Genomic DNA, 21,261 nt, shown 5'->3' with positions numbered 1-21,261 from the left:
TTGGCAAAATTAATTTATATAATGCTTCTACGGCTCAGCAAGTTACTTTGTTGTTGGTTGTTGGTTTGTTGTTTTACGCCGCACTCAGCAATATTCCTGCTATACGACGGCGGTCTGTAATTAATCGGGTCTGGACCAGAGAATCCAGTGATTGATATTATGAGCATCGATCCACGCAATTGGGATCGATGACATGCTTCAACCAAGTCAGTAAGCCTGACCACCCGATCCCATTAGTCGCCTCTTACGACAAGCATAGTTGCTTAAGACCTACTCTACACCGGATCTTCACGGGTCATTGTTATGTAGAGAACAGCTTGACAGAACAGGTAAAATGTACAGATGTTATTATTGAAGGTATTAGGAACGCCAAAAGGGTTAACGAAATGGAAGGCCAATCAGGCGTGATGAGCTGGATGTTTACACAGATGAAGAGACAAGAAATCGTTGCAAACAATAAATATGTTGCTATTCCCGAGGAAACGTTTTCCGTTTTCATATTGTCCCATGTACATTTAAACAGTTCTTAATTAACACGTGTATATTATCTGGGCCTTTATCCTCACTATCCAGTCATCCATAATTTCAACTCTACACTATAATTTGAAACCTCCTGTCAACCAGTACTTGTTTACTGCTATTTCTCGTCAAACGGTCTATAATTAGGAGTGTGCTGTAACTGTATGACAGTGTGATTTGAATCGTTGCTTCAACAGTTTCAAGGATGACGTCCACTGAGGTTGTGTCTGCAACTGCGTGTCACATATTGATGCTTGTAATTTGCTGTGAAGTTTCTCAAACGGAAGCGGAGCATCTACCCTTGAGATCAGCGGAAGAACAAGAGGTAGCGTCCTGTATTCTGAAAATAAGAGAGACTGAAAAGCGGGTTCGAAATGAGGTGACAGAAGAACTGAAGGAAGAGTTAGAGGAGACATTTAGGGAAAAGATGCAGAAGATTGACCTCCTTGAGAGTGAGATTGCTCTTGAGAGGACACGACAACAGGTGATTGAACGAAAGGTGGAATTGTCTTAAAAGGGATTGATGAGACTTGAAAACGCGCTGACGAAATGTACTGGACATGACGCTCCGCCTACTACAACGACGACTCTTGCTCCAACTACAACCGCAGCACTTACCACAACAAAGAAACCAGGTAAGACTTCAGTTTACATTTTTTAAGCTAACTTCATGTTTGTTTATAACATATCAGCGAAAGTCAGATTTTACACCTCATTGCCAATGACAGCTTGGATAGTTATGTCCATACGTTGTACCGTGTAAAACAATTCAATCGGCAACGACCAACAAGCGAATTTTTAGATGTAATTACTACAGATAGAAGAAATCATGACACACATTACGTGTAAACTGTAACGCTGCACTCAGTAGTATTCAAGCTACAAAAAGGTTCTCTGTAAATAATCGAGTCTCCACCAGATAGTCCAGTAGTTGTCATCATGAGCATCGATCTACGCAAATGGGATACGATGACATGAATTAAACAAGTTCCCGAGTCGAATCTTACGACAAGAATGGGTTGCTGAAGACCAATTCTAACCCGAATCTTAAAGGGTCTCGAAAGGTGAAAATACGAGTATGATATCGTATCTAGTTTTATCTGTTATTGTACCTTTGAAACAATTTCATGATTTGTGATACTTGATACATTTAGAGAGACATGTAGCCGCGTATTAAAAGGCGACATGAGATATTTCACGTGTACTCATATTAATACTTTTCTCATCATCATTATTTCAGCCATATCGTACGGAAACGTAGTAGGGCCACGGTGGTTTATTTTTTTTTGTCTAAGTATCTCCTACGTAGGATTTACTATCTCCTACGTAAGACTTAGTATCTCCTATGTAGGACTTACTATCTCCTACGTAGGACTTAGAATCTCCTATGTAGGACTTACTATCTCTTACGTAGGACTTCCTATCTCCTACGTAGGACTTCTTATCTCTTACGTAGGACTTCCTATCTCCTACGTAGGAGATTCTAGTTATAAGTTATTCTAGTCCATACTAAGTCCTACGTGGGAGATAGTAATTCTAGGCCATACTTAGTCCTACGTAGGAGATAATAAGTCCTACGTAGGAGACACTAAGTCCTACGTAGGAGATACTTAGACAAAACAAATTTCACCGTGGCCCTACTACGCTTCCGTAATATCGTGAGTAGAAAATGTTACACGCGAATAATAGTATACTAGAATCTGTCTATGATGGGCAGAACAATAACCAGCAGTATAAAATATTTGTATTCTTAAAACTAGCTTCAGAACATTTAACTGAGGACTGTTTTTACTCCACAAAATAATAACGAGACAGATCATCAGCCACAAAATTCGGCCACCAGACTAAGGACCGTTGCTGGCAACAATATTCTACGATTAAAAGAGCGGTAGGACTAAATGTACTTTGACTTATATCGCGCTTACGTACCCTCACAGGGAGTATCATTAATAGGAGAGTCTCGGAGACGCTTTGGTCAGAGGGTGAACATTGAACTCTACATAAACTATCAAAAGTAATTTGTGAAATATGAATATAGCCATTGCTGACACCGCATCTGTCCCTATTGCAGCATGTCCCGTCGGATACAAGTGGTTTCAGGACCACTGCTACCTGTTTGCGACGACGAAAGCCAACTGGCTGACTGCCCGTGAAAACTGCCTCACTCTGAACGCGGACCTGGTCTCCATCAACACTTGGGATGAAGATGACTTCCTGCTGAATGAAATAGAACAACGTGAGATTTGTACATACATTACAAGGGTTGCCCGGGGATGCGATTAGAGACTTCGATATTCATTTATTTCATTTTTGTATTAGGGATTCGTGCCAGAATGTATCTATTCTTATTGTCAATTTTATTATAGTATTATTAGCATTTACAGATTAAAATAAAAAAAGCAGCAAAGAGGGTTTGGGTGACCCTGGTACAGTCAGGCTGGTTAGGCTCATTATCAGCTCAGGGCCCTTGTCCCCTCTACATGCAGCCAAAACAGCGAATGGGACTTCTCCCAGGAAGTCCTGGCTAGTCAAGCGTACCAAGACTTTTTTGTACTACGGGTACGATGCTGACAAACCTAGAAACATAATCGGGGCAAACCGGGATTCGAACCCACAGTCATAGGTTTCTGGCCTGACCAAGGGACGAAACTCTGCACTTCGCGAATCGCGGCGCCTCAGACGGGTGGTCCAGTCGTCTGAGGCACCGACAGCTTCATTAACACCTCGGTTCATATTATTTACATCCTGTATTTTTAAGGGGGCACGGGTGGTCCAGTCGTCTGAGGTGCCCCCTTAAAAATACAGGATGTAAAAATATGAACCGAGGTGTTAATAAAACTGTCGGTGCCTCAGACGACTGGACCACCCGTGCCCCCTTAAAAATACAGGATGTAAATAATATGAACCGAGGTGTTAATGAAACTGTCGGTGCCTCAGACGACTGGACCACCCGTGCCCCCTTAAAAATACAGGATGTAAATAATATGAACCGAGGTGTTAATGAAGCTGTCGGTGCCTCAGACGACTGGACCACCCGTGCCCCCTTAAAAATACAGGATGTAAAAATATGAACCGAGGTGTTAATGAAACTGTCGGTGCCTCAGACGACTGGACCACCCGTGCCCCCTTAAAAATACAGGATGTAAATAATATGAACCGAGGTGTTAATGAAGCTGTCGGTGCCTCAGACGACTGGACCACCCGTGCCCCCTTAAAAATACAGGATGTAAATAATATGAACCGAGGTGTTAATGAAGCTGTCGGTGCCTCAGACGACTGGACCACCCGTGCCCCCTTAAAAATACAGGATGTAAATAATATGAACCGAGGTGTTAATGAAACTGTCGGTGCCTCAGACGACTGGACCACCCGTGCCCCCTTAAAAATACAGGATGTAAATAATATGAACCGAGGTGTTAATGAAACTGTCGGTGCCTCAGACGACTGGACCACCCGTGCCCCCTTAAAAATACAGGATGTAAATAATATGAACCGAGGTGTTAAGGAAGCTGTTAGTAAGTGAGCAAACGTAAGTCATGATGTATAAGCATGTTTTCCTGAACCGGGAATGATATTATCTTTTACATCGGAAGCACTGTTCTAAAGTTTCCTTTTAAAACTAATTGTACCGAAGAAGGAATCTGAGACCGTAAATGGCCATAAGTGTTAACGCCTGGATGCTATTAAGTGAGCCAAGGTCATGGGGTAATTTGGTATCTGTTTTCGGTTGCTGTACAACCAAACTGAGAGGGAGTGAAAGGACATATATGTAGGTCTACCTGGAGATTCCACTTTTACATATGTATCTTACAGCTACATTACCTTCCTTGAGTCAATCACTGGATTGTCTGCTCCAGACTTGATTATTTACACACCGCCGTCATATATCTGGTCTATTGCTGAGTGCGGCGTTAAACAACAAACCAACTTTCCTTGTATGTTGGTATGTATGACAGAATTAACTGAATTCCATATTGTATGTTTGAAGTTTTGCTACTCTTTCAGATTACACGACCCGACGGCGAGACTCCTACTACATAGGGATGGTGTATGACGAAGGGGAATACTTCTGGATGGATGACACGGTTGTGGACTACCGAAACTGGGGACAAAGAGAGCCTAACTGTATGGACATGGAATGCAAGGCCTACATTTCTGAATACCTAGGATTCAAGTGGGCAGATGCCAGAGCAACGTACGATAGATTCTATATTTGTGAAAGGGATATGTATAAGAGACACGTCGATTAGTACTTGTCAACATTAAACATTACATGAAGCCTGTTTGTCTTATGTTGTTAGTTCAGAGAGTCATATCCAGATTATATACAAGTCGTTCATTTAAGTTAAAAGGTGAATGCAAGCTCCGACGTTCATACAGTTTGGCCCTCACTTTTTGACGGTTCATACTCCAATGAACTCACACAAAGTGAAAGTCAATTTCTTATTATTCCATATATCACTTTTTTGTACACTCGGGGATTTATTACACAAAATCATTTAGTGCGAGTGACTCATTGTTTACACCCAGAGCCACACAACAACCAGCTGTAACACGGGATAAAATAGTTCATCAAAAGGGGAAGTGACATGAGCTTATGTACAGGATTGGTCCGAACTACCTCCATAAGTCAATCACTTTGACAGCGCTTCGTCATACAATAACATAAAATACAGGACGTCAAACTTGCTGACACAATAAACGTGACGGGAAAGATTTCCGAAGTTGTTGTAGAACCTGTGGCGATTACAAGCGTGTGTCATCACTGGTCGACCATTGAAAGGTGGTAAAAATTGTGTCAAATAGGTACTGATGTAAATTAATAGATAGCTGTAGACCGTCACTTGTCAGTCTAGTCACGGATCGAGTCCATAGTTGGGATGTGCACTTCCTCGTTTGGTTTACTGGCATGGGTCGCGGCGATGATGTCCGCAGGACACGCAGTCAAATTCTCTGACTTATCTCAATGTATGCTACAACTCTAAATTCAAGATTAAAGCGTTTAAACGATCAGAAACAACGCTTCTGTATTTGTTGGTGCGACAAAATTCCCAGGGGTGTCTCCGGGAATGTCGAAGTTGTCCGTCCGTGTTTACTTCATTTCAAAAATATGATCTTGTGAAAAACGTATGAATGTCAGTTTTGCGTTCACGTGACCGTCCTCTCGTCCAATGGAAAAGCCGTTTTCCGTGTACACTTGACATTAACAACATAATATCAAGATAATAGCCAGATGTAATTAGGTAGACACGCTTAGAATGTTACCACACCGATCACACGAGAAAAGGGTTTAATATGTTTATATTGACAGATGTTTGTGCTCATCACAGGCACTGTTTTCGTCTTGCTGTACACAGTCAATTGACTGACATTTCGAATTTAATGGTTCACAGCGATCAGAGGTTCACGAGAATGAATCATATGGCGCTCTTTGCGATATGTTCATGTCGGGGGCCAGTGAACAATCGGGTATGGCCCAGACAATCCGGTGATTGATATGACCTTGCCAGTAGCATAGGTTGCTGGGGACACATTCTAAATCGATACAGATTCAGGGGTTCGGACGCAAATTGGGGAAGGGTCCAATGCTGACAGTTGAGTGAGTGAGTGAGTATGGATTTACGCCGCTTTTAGCAAAATTCCAGCAATTTCACGGCGGGGGACACCAGAAATGGGCTTCACACATTGTACCCATGTCGGGAATCGAACCCGGGTCTTCGGCGAGACGAGCTAACGCTCAAGGCTACCCGATCGCCCGACCAGCTACAAACTCTGAGACTAGTAATATAAAGTATCCAATAGTCCTCTGGACACACTACTGAGATGCTAAGGCTGTTTCTCTTGTCTCCAAAAGTGTCGTCAAACGCTGACGCTATCGAATATTCATGAGATTATTTATGACAAAGTGAAAAGTTGCGAGTGTTTTTTTGTGCGAAAACAAACACATATTTAAGATATTTATTATATGTGAGGTCAACAACCGACTGGGAACCACGAAACAGGTCTGCTTGCTTGAAACGGGAGTTCTCTCCTTGACATCAACTTTTCCATTTTAAGGCTCTTCAAAGAATTTTTGCCAGAGCAGACCGCCGAGAATGCAGGATCAGATCTGTAAAACAAAACAAAAAAGAGCCAGTATTCGAGTGAAATACTATGACAACGCTTTAATGCGCTGTTATGGGTTCCTTGATCTCAAGCACGCTCAAAACTCGTATTGGTTCGCTGTATGGTGCGAGCAGGTCTGGGTTTGAGACAGCGATGAATGTCATCGATCCCAATTGCGTGGTTCGATGTTCATAATGTCAGTCACTGGATTATCTGGTCCAGACTCGATTATTTACAAACCGCAGTCATACCACTGGAATATTGCTGAGTGTAGTGTTAAACAACAGATAGGCAGACCGTATGATATGAATGCACAGACAAATACCCGTCATTATTTTCATCCGTGACTCTGCAGTATGTACATAGTGTATTTACCAAATCCACAAGACTCGTGAAGATCTGGGTTAGAATTGGTCTTCAACAACCCATGCTTGTCGTAAGAGGCGACTTACAGGATCGGTTGGTCAGACTCGCTGACTTGGTCGATGCATGTCATCGTATTCCAAATGCGTGGATAGATGCTCATGGTATCAATGACTGGATTGTCTGGCCCGGACTCGCTTATTTACATATTACCTTACTATAGCTGGAATACTGCTGAGTGCGGCGTTTAACAACAAGAATTCACGGTCCCGAAAGTTAGCCTGTCACACTAGGCCTGAGTTTAAGATATCCTAGACACGAAGTGTGATAAGGTGAATGAGTGAGTGATTTGGGTTTTGCACCGCCTTTAACAGTATTCCAGTTATATCACTGCGTGCCAACTAAATGTGGGAGGAAAGCCCGAAGTGATGCGGGTCTCAGACGTTTACCACTTCGGTGAAACCCACGAGCTAAAAAACCTGAAACATAATTGGGGCAAACCGGGATTCAAACCATAGGTTTCTGGCTTGCCCAATGGACGCAACTGTGCACAGCGAAGTGCGGCGCCTTGGACGACTGGGCCACCCGTGCCCCCAAGTGTGATAAGGAATTAGTACCACACATAGACATGTATCAATCATCATTATGCCTCAAAGTGAGATTGAGCAATCTGAGAGCAGAACTACTAACCCCATATGAGCCCGTAAACCGTCAGTAAAATTCCTAAACAGTTACTGACCTAATATGAGTTCGCATACCGTCAGTAACAGCCTTCTTGGATTCTCCAACACCACCTTACATATTTCACATTAATATTCTGGTACAGAAAATCGTTAATCGACAGTTTTGTGTTTTAATGTAATTATTTTGATGTGCAAGGACATTAATATTTTACGTTCGTGACTTAATTGATAAAGATTATAGTGAAAAGTATCAACAAGTTTTGGCCGATAAGGTTTAAAGAGTAGTCTCCCTTCGACCCTGAACGTCAAGGGTTGTAAGTGTCAAGTTTTCATTTTTACATGATATGTGCGATATGGATATCAAATAATATAGACCTTTCGGCATAATAAATTCTATCATGACACCATATACGGCAACTAATGACAACATAACTGACAGAATGTCGGATGGAAAACTTGTCGACCAGTTAATACCTTTATGGTAATGCAATGGCACATTAACATATTCAGCATATAGAGAACTAAGTTAACATGGATTCTACATTCAGCTTTATTCCACATAGCCATCTGGTTGGTATAAGAGACAAATAACCACCACGCAATTACTCAAATGAATTTATTTTATCAAAATATAAAACGTCAACGCCAGAGAATAACCCTTCTCGATTATCCGACGACACAAATTCCATTGGGCGTAAAAGGAAACATGGCGGTGAAAATTATATGAATAGATCACTGAAAATCTGCGGCATCACCAGATGTTCTCAAAACAAAGGAAAAGCATGTCCTGCTCTCTACCGGTACGATGCTCCGCAAATCACACAATATTCATTTAAAATGTAAGTGCCAAAAATGAGGTGTGAAACTCTATGTGTTAAGTTCGTATTACGGGATAGCATGGATTGTTGGTTTGTGTGTAGTTTAATGCCGCACTCAGCAATATTCCAGCTATATGACGGCAGTCTGCAAATAATTGAGTCCGGACCAGACAATCCACTGATTGACATCATGGGGCCATTGAGCAGTGATCCACACAATGGGGATTGATGACATGCATCCACCAAGTCAGCGAGCCTGACCTTACGATCCCTTTAGTCACCTCTAACGGCAAGCGTGGGTTGCTGATGACCTATTCTAACCCGCATCTTCACGGATCATCTAAACTATTGAGACATATTGATCGGCATAAAGGGGCAATTCACAACTGGAAAATCGAAATAACCCATTTGTCGCACTGCTTTGTATAGAGGCTGCCATCATTTTTAAGTTGCATGCACAGATGCAGATAAAACACTGATTTCCTAGCTGCCTCTTTGAATTCCATCTCTGGTGGGTAGATGAGTTGGAGGTTATCATTTATCTTCGCATTGTCATCTTTATATCCGAAAAAGACCGATCCGATATATAGGCTACAGTGAATGTAATAGTAATGTTATTACATTGACTATCAAGGTAATAGTTCAAGTTCAACTATGTCGCAGCTGTGGATGTTAAATATGTATGATGCAGGACATTACTCCCCGAATAATGAATGTACTTCAATCCATATGAACACATGTTAAGCAACATAGCTTTCCTAGCCTAGTTTGTTAACTCGTTCTTGACTCATTTTCGTCCGTGAAGAAAAGGACAAATAATGTCCCTGTTTCTATGATAAGAATATCAGTTTCACACGGATATTTAAGCAACTTAAGGCTGTCTGAACGTGCATCATTTATGTACAACAATTAATAAATAATGAACACTCAAACGAACACCCAAGTAAACTGTCTGATCAGGTAATTGTATGAAGGAAAGCTATATCTTGTAATCTTATACATTTCAGCGCTTGATCATTGATAGAAATTATTTAAATCCATTTTCCCTCTGTCCTCCTCATGAGCATCGAAAGACGTAATTGGGACACGATAATATGCTTCAACCAAGTCAGGTTGCCCTAACCACCCGATCCCGTTAGTCGCCTCTTACGACAAGCATAGTCGCCTTTTACGGCAAGCATGGGTTGCCGGAGACCTATTTTACCCCGAATCTTCACGGGTCTCAAGTTAAGAATAAACTTGGATTTGTAAATGTTGTTTCACAAATACAAATAGCGTCCTTGGCAATATCGCAATTGCAAATGTGTTTATACTGACTGAACAGGAAATGATGCGGAGCTTATCACCTCACAAGAGTGCTTCCTATCGGGAACTAAATATCTGTATATGATTGTCCTTCAATTAAATTCATAAATGCAAACAGGACAGTTTTTCATACCGGTTGTCAGTGATTTTCCAGTCGTTGGGAGCAAAGCTTTGAATCAAGAATGATGATTTTTGAGGTGCTGATTGCAATGCAGTTCTTCCAGGGGGTTTCCGGTACCGGTAAGTCTTGCCTTACTTTTGTATGCTACAATCGTAGTTTTTGAGTAAGTAAGCGAGTTTGGTTTTACTCCACTTTTAACAGTATTTTAGTTATGTCAGCTTGATGAGGAAAGAAAACTCAAGGTGATACAGGTCTAAGGCGTAATTACCACTTTGGTGAAACTCACGAGCACCGTATGTGCCGACAAACCTAGAAACATAATCAGGGCGAATCTGGTTTTCGAACCCTCGATCATAGTTTCTGGCACGCCAAAGGGACGGAATTATGCGCCGCAAATTGGAGTGACTGTGCCAACCATGCGTCTCCTTCAAAAATGTATTGTCAAAGGAAGAAGAATTAAGATATTTAAGCACTTTTCAAGTAAATGAGTGAATGAGTGGGCAGCTTCCAACAACAATTAAGTTGGGTCAGTGAGTATCAGTTAAATGTGGAAAACACTCAAAGTGAAATGGGGACAAGACGTGAACCTCAAGTTTACAGACAAGGGCCTCGTTTCGCAAAGCGACAGTCGACTATAATATAACATTGACTTACGACAGCTGTAGTGCTACGATTGATTTATGAAAGGTTGCTCTGGGAATATAATTAGGGTGACTTTGGCTCACTTAAACAAATCAAAGACACAAAGGGGCACAACATTTCCAACTGGGCCATTCTTCACTTCACTTCACTTTATTCAGTACTTGTTGGCCAGGGGCGTTTTTGTACAAAATATAATTTACGTGCAAACTGTATAAAGTATAACACATTTCTATGCTTTTTGAACTAAAGAGGTTTTAAAATAATTGCATATTATCAAAGTTGGAGTATATGTGTTCTTACAGCATTGGCATAAAGCAAGTATCTTTCTGTATTCAACTGGGCCATTCACTACCCCAACTTCCATTGCAACGTATGACCGCCTCTATGGTCTAGTGGATAGTGCGTCTGCCCAGTGAGAGGAATGTCGGTGGTTCTGTCTCCGCCCGAGTCATACCAAAAGACGTGAAAAGATAGACTTAGTACTTTTTGTTTTCCTGCCTGGCGCTCGGCAATAAGAGGATGAAACAAAGACTTTTCGGCTCGGAGTCACTATTATGTGTTTGAGTGTGGTTGCCATGTTAAACTGCGGCACGGTATCTCAGTGGGCTAGCACTAAGCAACCGGCATACGGACGCACGTACGTACGGACCACACCCACCTCACACACACACATGTCGCTATATACGTGTAAATAATCTTGAACAATATTGAACAAGAATACTTGGTGTCATCTCTAAACACATGCTCGTGATATGGTCGGAGTCGTGCTGTCAACTCCGGTTTTTGGCAGGGATTTCTGATGGCTATTGACAAGTTTTTTTCGCTTTTATTGGAACCCTAATTCACATCTCTTCACCTGTTTGCAACATAATTATATGAAAATGTTCGAAGTGTAACAAAGTGAAATGTCTTCTTTCAGTGGCATTTAGAAGTTGGAGTGATGAAGTAAGACGAGTTCTATGGATGAACAACTTCTTTATTACAATTAGTGCGACGTTTCGGTGTAGATCCAAACACCTTTATCTTTGCTTGATAAAGGTGTTAGGATCTACACCGAAACGTCGCACTAATTGTAATAAAGAAGTTGTTCATCCATAGAACTCGTCTTACTTAAAGTGAAATGTATTTATTCGTTTTAGAGGACATAGTGTAGGATCTTGTTTTGACAGTGGTGAAATGGTTTTAACGTTCCAGGACAACGATACTGCTCCATAGATGACGTCCAGGTAGACTGTCAACCATGTGGTATCACCTGCAAGCTTGGCAGAGATCCATGCTTTAGATGTCCTGACGAATGTGGCAAGGTATTGCGAGCAGATACATGTAAATCTGTTTGTAGTAAAAGGTGTATAGAGGGAATTTGCGAGTACCCTGATGGCCAACTCAAGTGCTCTAAAGGATGTAGGAAAGAATATACGGGGAGTTTCTGCCAGGAATACTGCCCAGAAAACTGCAATTCCGGATTCTGCGACCAGTTCACGTCTGCGTGTACTTCCAACTCTACAGGTACCAATAATTTTGCCACAATTCGACCTCCACTTTGATGTTTACTGATGTGCAATGAGTGCACTAGAGCCCCAACGCAGGATTATCAATGTGCTCAGTGCGCTAACAAAGATAGATTGCAAACTGCGACTATTTGAAGTCGTCCTGCTTAAGATGTGATGGTCTTGCTGAAAACTGTACACTCGAATGTATCTGCCAAACCTCCGCCACGGCGGCCAAGATCCGACGAATGCAGGTAGCAGGATATATATGGATATGTACACACTTAAAATACACGGCGAGAAAACATCTCCCCATCGCCACCAGCAATTTATGAATTATTAACGTTTTGATCGCAATCGTGGTGACGTATGATTTAGTTAACTGACTTTTAAAGTCCAGTTTCCACCCTTGCCGAACAAGGCTAGAATTACTGAGCTCGATCGTAGCGCAACCAGGGGCTGATACCAGTTATGTCCCTTCTAAGCCAGCTCCTATGGACCAATCAGATTCCACCTCTCGTATCACTTGCGTTCGCTTCACACAAAATGGTGGCGCCCAGTCAGGGCGATCTGATCGATAATCAAGATCCATATTGTGATAAAACGGGTCTTACATCGCGAAATGCATCAAATCACGTGTGCACCTTGATTAAAAACATGAAAGAATTTGGAAAATATCTGCTGACAACGAGTTGGCGGTGCAAATGCTTTGCAAATCCTGCAATCGATCGAAATCTGCACGACAGTTTACGAATCGGATTTCGATTTCGGTGAGCGATTTTGATTTGAATATGCATAAACTCGTTAGTTCAGACAAAATGTAACTCCATAATACCAGCCTAGTTCGGCAAGGGTGGAAACTGGACTTTTATAGTCAGTCAACTCTCTTGCCTCGGGAAGACGCTGCTGGAAGAGCCTAGGTGTGAATACAAATGTACGTTATGAGATGATGTTTTCACAGATCACGAAGAGGCGAATGCTTCACGGCAGAACATGTGGCTGGTGTTGGGGACAAGTTTAAGTGTGGCAGCTCTTGTCATCCTGACTACTTGTCTTGCTTATTGTGCAAGAGTGAAGTATGGACGTAAGAAAAGGTAATAACGCTGTACATTTATGCGGTGGTGGTGGTGTTTGTTGTTTAACGCCGCACTCAGCAATATTCCAGCTATATGACGGCGGTCTGTAAATAATCGAGTCTGGACCAGACAATCCAGTGATAGACATCATGGATATCGATCCACGTGAATCCACGTGAATCCTGGAGTCTCTGGCTCCGTTCTCTGTTTCGGAGGAACTCGAGTTGTCGTACAGCCCTAACGGGATTTGGTGGTCAGGCTCGCTGACTTGGTTGATGCATGTGATCGTATCCCAATTGCGCGGCTCGATGCTCATGATGTCAATCACTAGATCGCCATACCGCTGTCATATAGCTGGAATATTGCTGAGTGTGGCGTTAAAGAACAAACAAACAAACATGTATCAGCCCGTGTTTTCATTTTATTTGGTAAGGTTACCTCTTCCGGGCGGTTATAGTTGAAGCGTCTACGTAGATACTTAAATATCCATTGTTCTTAATCCCAAAAAATATTAATCATGACGAAATCACTTTCTGAATTATGGGGGTCTCTCTGTATATACTATAAATGTGTACACTATTGCCTTTGTTACAGAGGACCTACGTGCGCAATCGGGCTGCACGAGAACCCGAGTTCCTCCGAAACAGAGAACGGAGACTCCAGGATTCACTCATACATTGACCTTGACACGGACGTCGATCATAACCCAAAATGTTGTAATGACCAAGACAATATGTATGAAGAGAACCAGTACAGATTGTATCTAAACGTGTAAGCTGACTTACAATTGTCCATTTCATTGGAATACCTGTAGCTCTTCAAAATCAGGATGAAGATCTGGGGTAGAATAGGTCTTCAGAAACCCATACTTGCCGTAACAGGCGACTATGCTTGTCGTAAAAGGCGACTAACGGGATCGGGTGGTCAGGCTCACTGACTTGGTTGATGCATGTCATCAATCGATATCCATGATGTCAATCACTGGATTGTCTGGCCCGGACTCGATTATTTACAGACCGCTGGAATATTGCTGAGTGCGGCGTTAAACAACAAATAAACAAACAAACTCAAAATTAGGCACAAAGGAAGCTTATGCTTTTAAACCCAAAACAAAAAGAAAACCCTTCAGCCACAACTAACGTCAGGGGGCTCATTATGCCGGTCTGACGACTCAAGTGTGTATATCAGTCTTGCATGAAGTGTCCTACTCTCCAGTCTGGTGTATAACGTAGGGATGCTGGTGACCCAGCCATCTCTGCTTGACGGACGAGGCGACTTAATGTTCGTTGACTCGTGTGACGTCGTTACCGGACGGCGTAGAACGTTGATCATAACGTCAGTCACTAAGTTGTCTATACAGACTAGATTATTTACAGAATGTAAAACTCTATTTATGCTCCATTATGTGGCCCAGTCGTCTAAGGCGCCGCAATTCGCTGTGCAGAGTTGCGTCCCTGGGGCACGCCAGAAACATGATTGTGGGTTGGAATCCCTGTTCGCCCCGATTATGTTTCTAGGGTTTGACCCAAGTGGTAAACGTCTGAGACCTGCATCACCTCGGGCTTTCCTCCCACATTTAGCTGACACGTCGTGATATAACAGGAATACTGTTACAAGCGGCGTTAAGCCCAACTCACTCACTGTTTCTCATGAATATGTATATCACAGAATTCCTCCAACGTTAAGTCTGTACGCCAGGACACACTTGAAATTTTATTTAACCAGTTCTCTTGACAGTTAATTATGCATTTAAATACACTTAATATTATTAAAGTGCAATAATCCAACATGTCAACCTACTAGTATTTCGTTATGACAATTTAGTCGATAAAATGTCTATTCACTGATTTTGTTTGTAATGTGTATGTTGCAACGGCAAATGTAGGTTTCACCAATGCGTGCTGCACGGTGCGTGTATATTTCTGAAAGTGCCCCTATGCACATTTCAATGGTGTGTCATCATTATAATAAATTTGCAGATGTAATTTCTTTGTAATGTGCCTATTGCGCACAAACCACTCTATATGGTTGTTAGGAATAAATGCTTTGAACCATCTCAGTTCCAATTCAATCACTCATCAAAGCACGCAACGCTGTTTCAATTGTTCACATGTAAATCATTCCTCCGTGAATAACCAGGGTAGAATAGGTCTTCAGCCACCCATGCTTGCCGTAAAAGGCGACTATGCTTGTCGTAAAAGGCGACTAACGGGATCGGGTGGTCAGGCTCGCTGACTTTGTTGAAGCATGCCATCTATCCCAATTGCGTGGATCGATGCGCATGATGTCAATAACTGGATTATCTGGTCCAGACTCGATTATTTACAGACCGCCGTCATCTAGCTGGAATATTGCTGAGTGTGGCGTTAAACAACCAACCAACCAACCAACCAACCCGGGTTAACATTGGTCTTGAGCAACCCATGCTTGTCTGAGAGGAGACTATATGAATCGGGTGGTCCGGGTCGCTGACTTGGCTCATGCATGTCGTCATATCCAATTTCTTTGATAAATGTTCATGATGTCCATCACTGGATTGTTTGTCCCAGAATATTGAACATTTACATATGAACCGTCATATAACTGGAATGGAGTGCGGCGTTAAACAACAATCGTATTTAATCTTTCCTCAAATGGAAAGCAAATACATTGTTGGCTAGTGATCGCAGTTTGCTATGGATCACGACCATATATCTCCTGTTATTTTGTTCACAAGTGACCAAACTGTTTCAACACAAATATCTCCACGGAAACTGTACTATAAGGAAATCGTACTAAATACAAAATAAAGTAACAGAGAAATAGATGGCCCTATCGAAGACTAAGATTAATCCTTAATTCCCCGTGTTCACCTGATTCTGTAATTTGTTGCCCAATTATTAATTAAGTACTAGTCATGCAATCAGCTGAAATGAATTATAGATAACTTGATACCATTTTCTTTCACGTTATGATTTGTTTAAAAATCTAACGACGTCGGCGAGAAAGATTCGGATATTGATTAATAAACATCTAACCTAATTTTCGGTCATGGTATTTGTATAACAAAATTTGAAACTCGAATCATAAAATGAAATGAAATGGGGTTTTTAAGATGTAAATAATGTCATTATATTAAAATGAGATTGGTTGATCGATCGTAATCTTAAAAGGACAAGACGCGAACGTGCTTAGCCTTACATTTACAGATATCAACTACTAAAAAGATTATACTTATCAAAATCGTCAAACACATTTGTAATAGTGGACATTTATAGATTTCCTTATAATGTGACCCGTGAAAATTTGGGGTAGAATATGTTTTCAGCAGCCCATCCTTGCCGTAAAAAGCCACTCTGCTTGTCGTCAGAGGCGACTAACAGGATCGGGTGATCAGGCTCGCTTATTTGGTTGATGCATGTCATCTATCCCAATTGCGTGGAACGGTGCTCATGATATCAATCACTGGATTGTCTGGCCCGGACTCGATTATTTACAGACCGCCGTCATATAGCTGGAATATTGCTGAGTGCGGCTTTAAACAACAAACAAACAACATACAATGCGTTCAACTTGCAAAACGTAAAAACAAAGTAAACCATGCGGCATAAAAAAATCACTTATCGGACGATTCTAAATCGGACGTGAGTGAGTATTGTTTTACGCCACCTTTAGCAATATTCCAGCAATATCACGACAGGGGACACCAGAAATGGGTTTTTAACCTGTGTCTTCGGTGTGACGAGCTAGCGCTAACCACTAGGCTAACCGACCAACCCTGGATAAACTATGAACACAATATTGTATTTTTTCTAAGACACCACGCACACAACTTTGTAATAAAACATCCACTCTAACAGACATAATGTGTAGGCATAAAGTACACGGAGAAAAGGGAAAAGGAAAAAGATTAAATAATCTGGCGGCTCCACCTCTGCTACTATGCAGAGAACACTTCCAAACTTTCCGGGTTCGACTTGGCCTCCGGTAACCCATGAATGTTGTATTATCCTACCGCGATGGATCGGGTGATCAGGCAGTATAACACTGCTGATTGTGGGGCATCATGGCCCGGAAGTATGGTTATCCCTCATGCTTCCCAGGACGAATATGTCTGGTCTAGCGTCGATTACTTACAGTCTATCTAGAGTATGGTAGGGCGTCTCATTCAATAGATGTCAATGGGGTTATGTTCCTACAAGCATGTAAACTTTGTTTTTCCTGTGTCATTTAAAAACAATTGAAGCTCTTCGGTTGGATGACTAACAAAAACAAAATCATGAATTGTTCAGTATTGACCTGGGATATCTTCATTTCAACATTATTCATTTCAATACCAATAGCTCTCGGGCCCATGCGTATGTCCTAGTCTGCTTTTGCTTTTATTCCAGTACATCCCCCTGTAAAATAAGTAGTACATCGGTATTGTGTAACATACAAGTCATTAAAGAATATCTACGCTATAATCACCTTCCTTATTGATCGGGACCCGTGAAGATTCCGGGGTAGAATAGGTCTTCAGCAACCCATGATTGCCGTAAAAGGTGACTATTCTTGTCGTAAAAGGCGACTAACGGGATCGGGTGGTCAGGCTCGCTGACATGGTTGATGCATGTCATCGATCCCAATTGCGTGGATCGATGCTCATGATATTAATCACTTGATTGTCTGGACCAGACTCGATTATTTACAGACCGCCGTCATATAGCTGGAATATTGCTGAGTGCGGCGTTAACCAACCAACCAACCAACCAACCTTATTGATCGGATGGTCAATCTTGGTCACAGTATCAATCACAGGATTATCTTTGTCCAAGACTCCCAAGACTTACAGGCTTAACTACTGCTGGCTATGGTGCATACAAGAAACAAACGAGCAAATCCTTCTGTTAATTTTGCAATAGGTTGGTAAAACATGCGCGTCTGTCCTATTGATCGGACAGTAAATATAAGTAAACAGTCATTGACGAAGGAAAACATATCACATATGCACGTGGTCGAATGCACTTGAGCAGAGTGGGTTATTATCACTCATCGGATTGTTGTTCTCAATAACAATGTTTGTTTGTTGTTTAACGCCGCATTCAGCAATAATCCATCTATATGACGGCGGTCTGTAAATAATCGAGTTCGGACCAGACAATCCAGTGATAGACAGCATTAGCATCGATCCACGAAATTGGGATACGATGACATGGATCAACCAAGTCAGCGAGCCTGACCACCCGATCCCGTTAGTCGCCTCTTACGACAAGAATAGTCGCCTTTCATGACAAGCATGGGTTGTTGAAGACCTATTCTAAGCCGGGTCTTCACGGGTCCTGCGATGTTCCCGGGCAGATACTGTAGGCTGTTTCAATATGGTTTGCATGCAAGAGCGCAGGAAAGTGTTCCATTGTTCAATCCTGTGTCATGGACTGATAGCGTGCAGTGGATGTAAGCGTAAGAGGTGTTCTGCTGTACCTCTACGTTTCGGGCACTTTAAGGTCCCCTTCACTGGATGGAAGATATGCCAACAAATCCCTTTCAATATACATTACTACTGAAGGTCAAGAGAACTGTTGTCCTGGTATACACATCTGGCCTTCTGCTATTAAACCACGTAAATTTGCAGATAATGACGACTTTATCAAAGATCACTTTTCTGTATTTGCTTTGCTAACGAATAAGAAACTACAGAACATACTTCTCAATCTGTACTTCACATTGCCAATTATCGGATTTGTAGCTGGCTTCGGCGAAACCGCAATATTGGGAAAGGGAGGTCACTGTCATTACAATCTGGGGTTCTGTACGTTGTTTTCGTATTTTCAACAAACAACGTTGACGTTGATTAATTCCCCATCTAATCCCTAAAGTAAAACGTATTCTTAACCACATATTGATGGACTATTGACTGATTTACCTCCAACAGCAGACCCTTTTCCGCCTCAAACTGAAAAGTACAAATATGTTGATATGTGGCCTGCGAACACATTATATCATTTTATGAAGTTTATATATAATAGCAAAACGATATGTTCAATATGAAATGATGGTGTATACATGTATTGATATTACTGCACACGCACAAACATACAATGTTGGCACGCACGCCCTTTCAGAAATCTTGATCAAATTATTCTGTATTAGGTATGTTAAATATGGTATCTGAATCTTCAGTGATAACTCAATATAGACTTAATATTTCGTTTTTGTAAGGCGGAGTATTCAAATGACAAATATCTGTACATCCATTCAGCAACACATCACGCAAATCTTACGAAACGAAACATTTCGACATTGTAATAATTATGAACGTTATTTAGAATTTATGTTAAGGAGGAACTCATTTACTTGACTCGCCTTACTTAACCGATTCCGTTAGTCGTCTCTTACAAGCATAGTCGCCTTTTACGGCAAGCATTGGTTGCTGAAGAACAATTCTAACCCGCATCTTCACGGGTCTTGTCTCGGATGTGAATCATCGAAAGTCCCCCGGTGTTGAGAGTTCCACTTCGAGGAGCTATCTGTCCTGGGTGTTAATCATCGACTGTAAACAAACCCCTCCCAGTGGAACCATCTACACCGGGGGATAGCGAAGATCCTTGCAACCATAACAACTAAGGTTGGTCACTCTGTTTACGCGAAATGTAGTGTGACACGTCTAAAGTTCGAGATTTTACGATCCGATCATAAGTGCTGCCAATAACAATCACCCGAAATAATTTTACAATATATAATGTCACATAACAATACACATTCACGAATATCATACTTCGATGTGTTGATTCTTCCCTGGTGGACTAAACCGAATGAACAGTTCTTTTTTGTATTTAGCTAAAAACTAAATCTGCTGATCTTGCATTGCTTATGTGTAATTCCGTACACGCGCATATAAAGTGCAGTCTGATATTTCATCCTTAAACAATAACGTGAAGTATATCCAGTGTGGTATAATCTGACCAAGTCTTGTGGGGTAGTTAGAGTGACTGAAGTATCAGTTCACAACACACTTTGAAACACAAACTGGTTGTTCCCTTACCCATTGCACAACTCGAGAACATTCGTCAAATAGTCCATCCATAAGTTTATAAATAACACGTTCACCATCAAAACTGTATACTGTGTGAACCACACATCTACAAATTATTCAAATGAACAAATGTGTACAATATGTAGATTACAAAAATGAGTCCCCGTTAGATATAGATTTTATTGCGAGTGTATATGAAAACGAATCTAACTGAGCGAAGATGAGTTAGGTTTGTTTTGAAATACTGTAATATTCGGTGATGAGACGTAAAAATTGAAATGTCATACTCATTCGACAACACCTTTGAACGGTACAGATTAGAGATCATACTTTCTTGTTACAATGGATCAATAGATATACAGACCAATGAAATTACTTACAGGAAGTCGACATTAGCCACAAAGAAAGCAGCTTTCTTAAGCATTGCGGCACTAGCTTCAAATTATCGACTTCCATTCCAGACTATGCTTTAGAAATCAGTCTATTTTGAATCAGTCATACAGTCCGTAACAATAGTTTTGTGTTAAACTTTAGTGGTTGCATGATTAGAAAACATATTCCGCTGACAATGTAACACAACAATATTTCATTTTTCATTTTCCCACGTGTTCGTATCGTTATCTATCGTGTAGTTGTCCAATTTTCGATCACGAACGTTTGTACTACCTAATTTTGTTTATCTGGCATTCTCGATAATCCGACATAAGCGTATGGAACCAACAATGTAGAATTAACGGGACTTGACTGTACACCCATTCCCTCAAGATGCATACGCGAGGTCACTGCTCCGTCAACCCCGGATAGAGAGTACGAAGGTGTTGGTAACATATATGTTGAAAGTGTGCATATGTATGTCAGTGTGGATCATGATTAGACACACGAATATGCCACTCCTGACTTCACTCAGAGAAAAGTAGATAAGGAGAAGTACAAGTATCTGACGCCAATTTCTCAGAATCTGCCTTGAGAAAATGTTCCTGCTGCTTACGCCAAGTTCCACAGTTGGACAAAATGTCTATTGCCCTAGAACATCTTCCCATTTGACAAATGTATTGTTTTGTTTAAACGAATCACCGGATGTTGACGGGGTGATGTGTGTGTGTGTGTGTGTGTGTGTGTGTGTGTGTCATAGAAAAACAGTTCTTTAC

The 21,261-nt window shown here is 41.4% G+C and overlaps 1 protein-coding gene across 1 annotated transcript; it reads left to right on the top strand.

Annotated features, from left to right (window-relative positions):
- The first annotated feature begins 728 nt into the window (after nucleotides 1-728).
- LOC139450181 (C-type lectin domain family 4 member E-like) lies at nucleotides 729-4,769 on the top strand. The gene is made up of 3 exons (XM_071231855.1): nucleotides 729-1,154; nucleotides 2,591-2,755; nucleotides 4,525-4,769. The coding sequence occupies exons 1-3, from the start codon at nucleotides 1,043-1,045 to the stop codon at nucleotides 4,767-4,769; spliced, it is 522 nt and encodes a 173-aa protein (XP_071087956.1). The 5' UTR covers nucleotides 729-1,042.
- The last annotated feature ends 16,492 nt before the right edge of the window (nucleotides 4,770-21,261 follow it).

The sequence above is a fragment of the Haliotis cracherodii genome, unplaced genomic scaffold (assembly GCF_022045235.1).
Source record: "Haliotis cracherodii isolate W230 unplaced genomic scaffold, xgHalCrac1.p SCAF_8, whole genome shotgun sequence".
NCBI lineage: Eukaryota > Metazoa > Mollusca > Gastropoda > Lepetellida > Haliotidae > Haliotis > Haliotis cracherodii.
The sequence above is the reverse complement of the archived record's forward strand: the minus strand, read 5'-3'. Positions and strand labels throughout refer to the sequence as shown.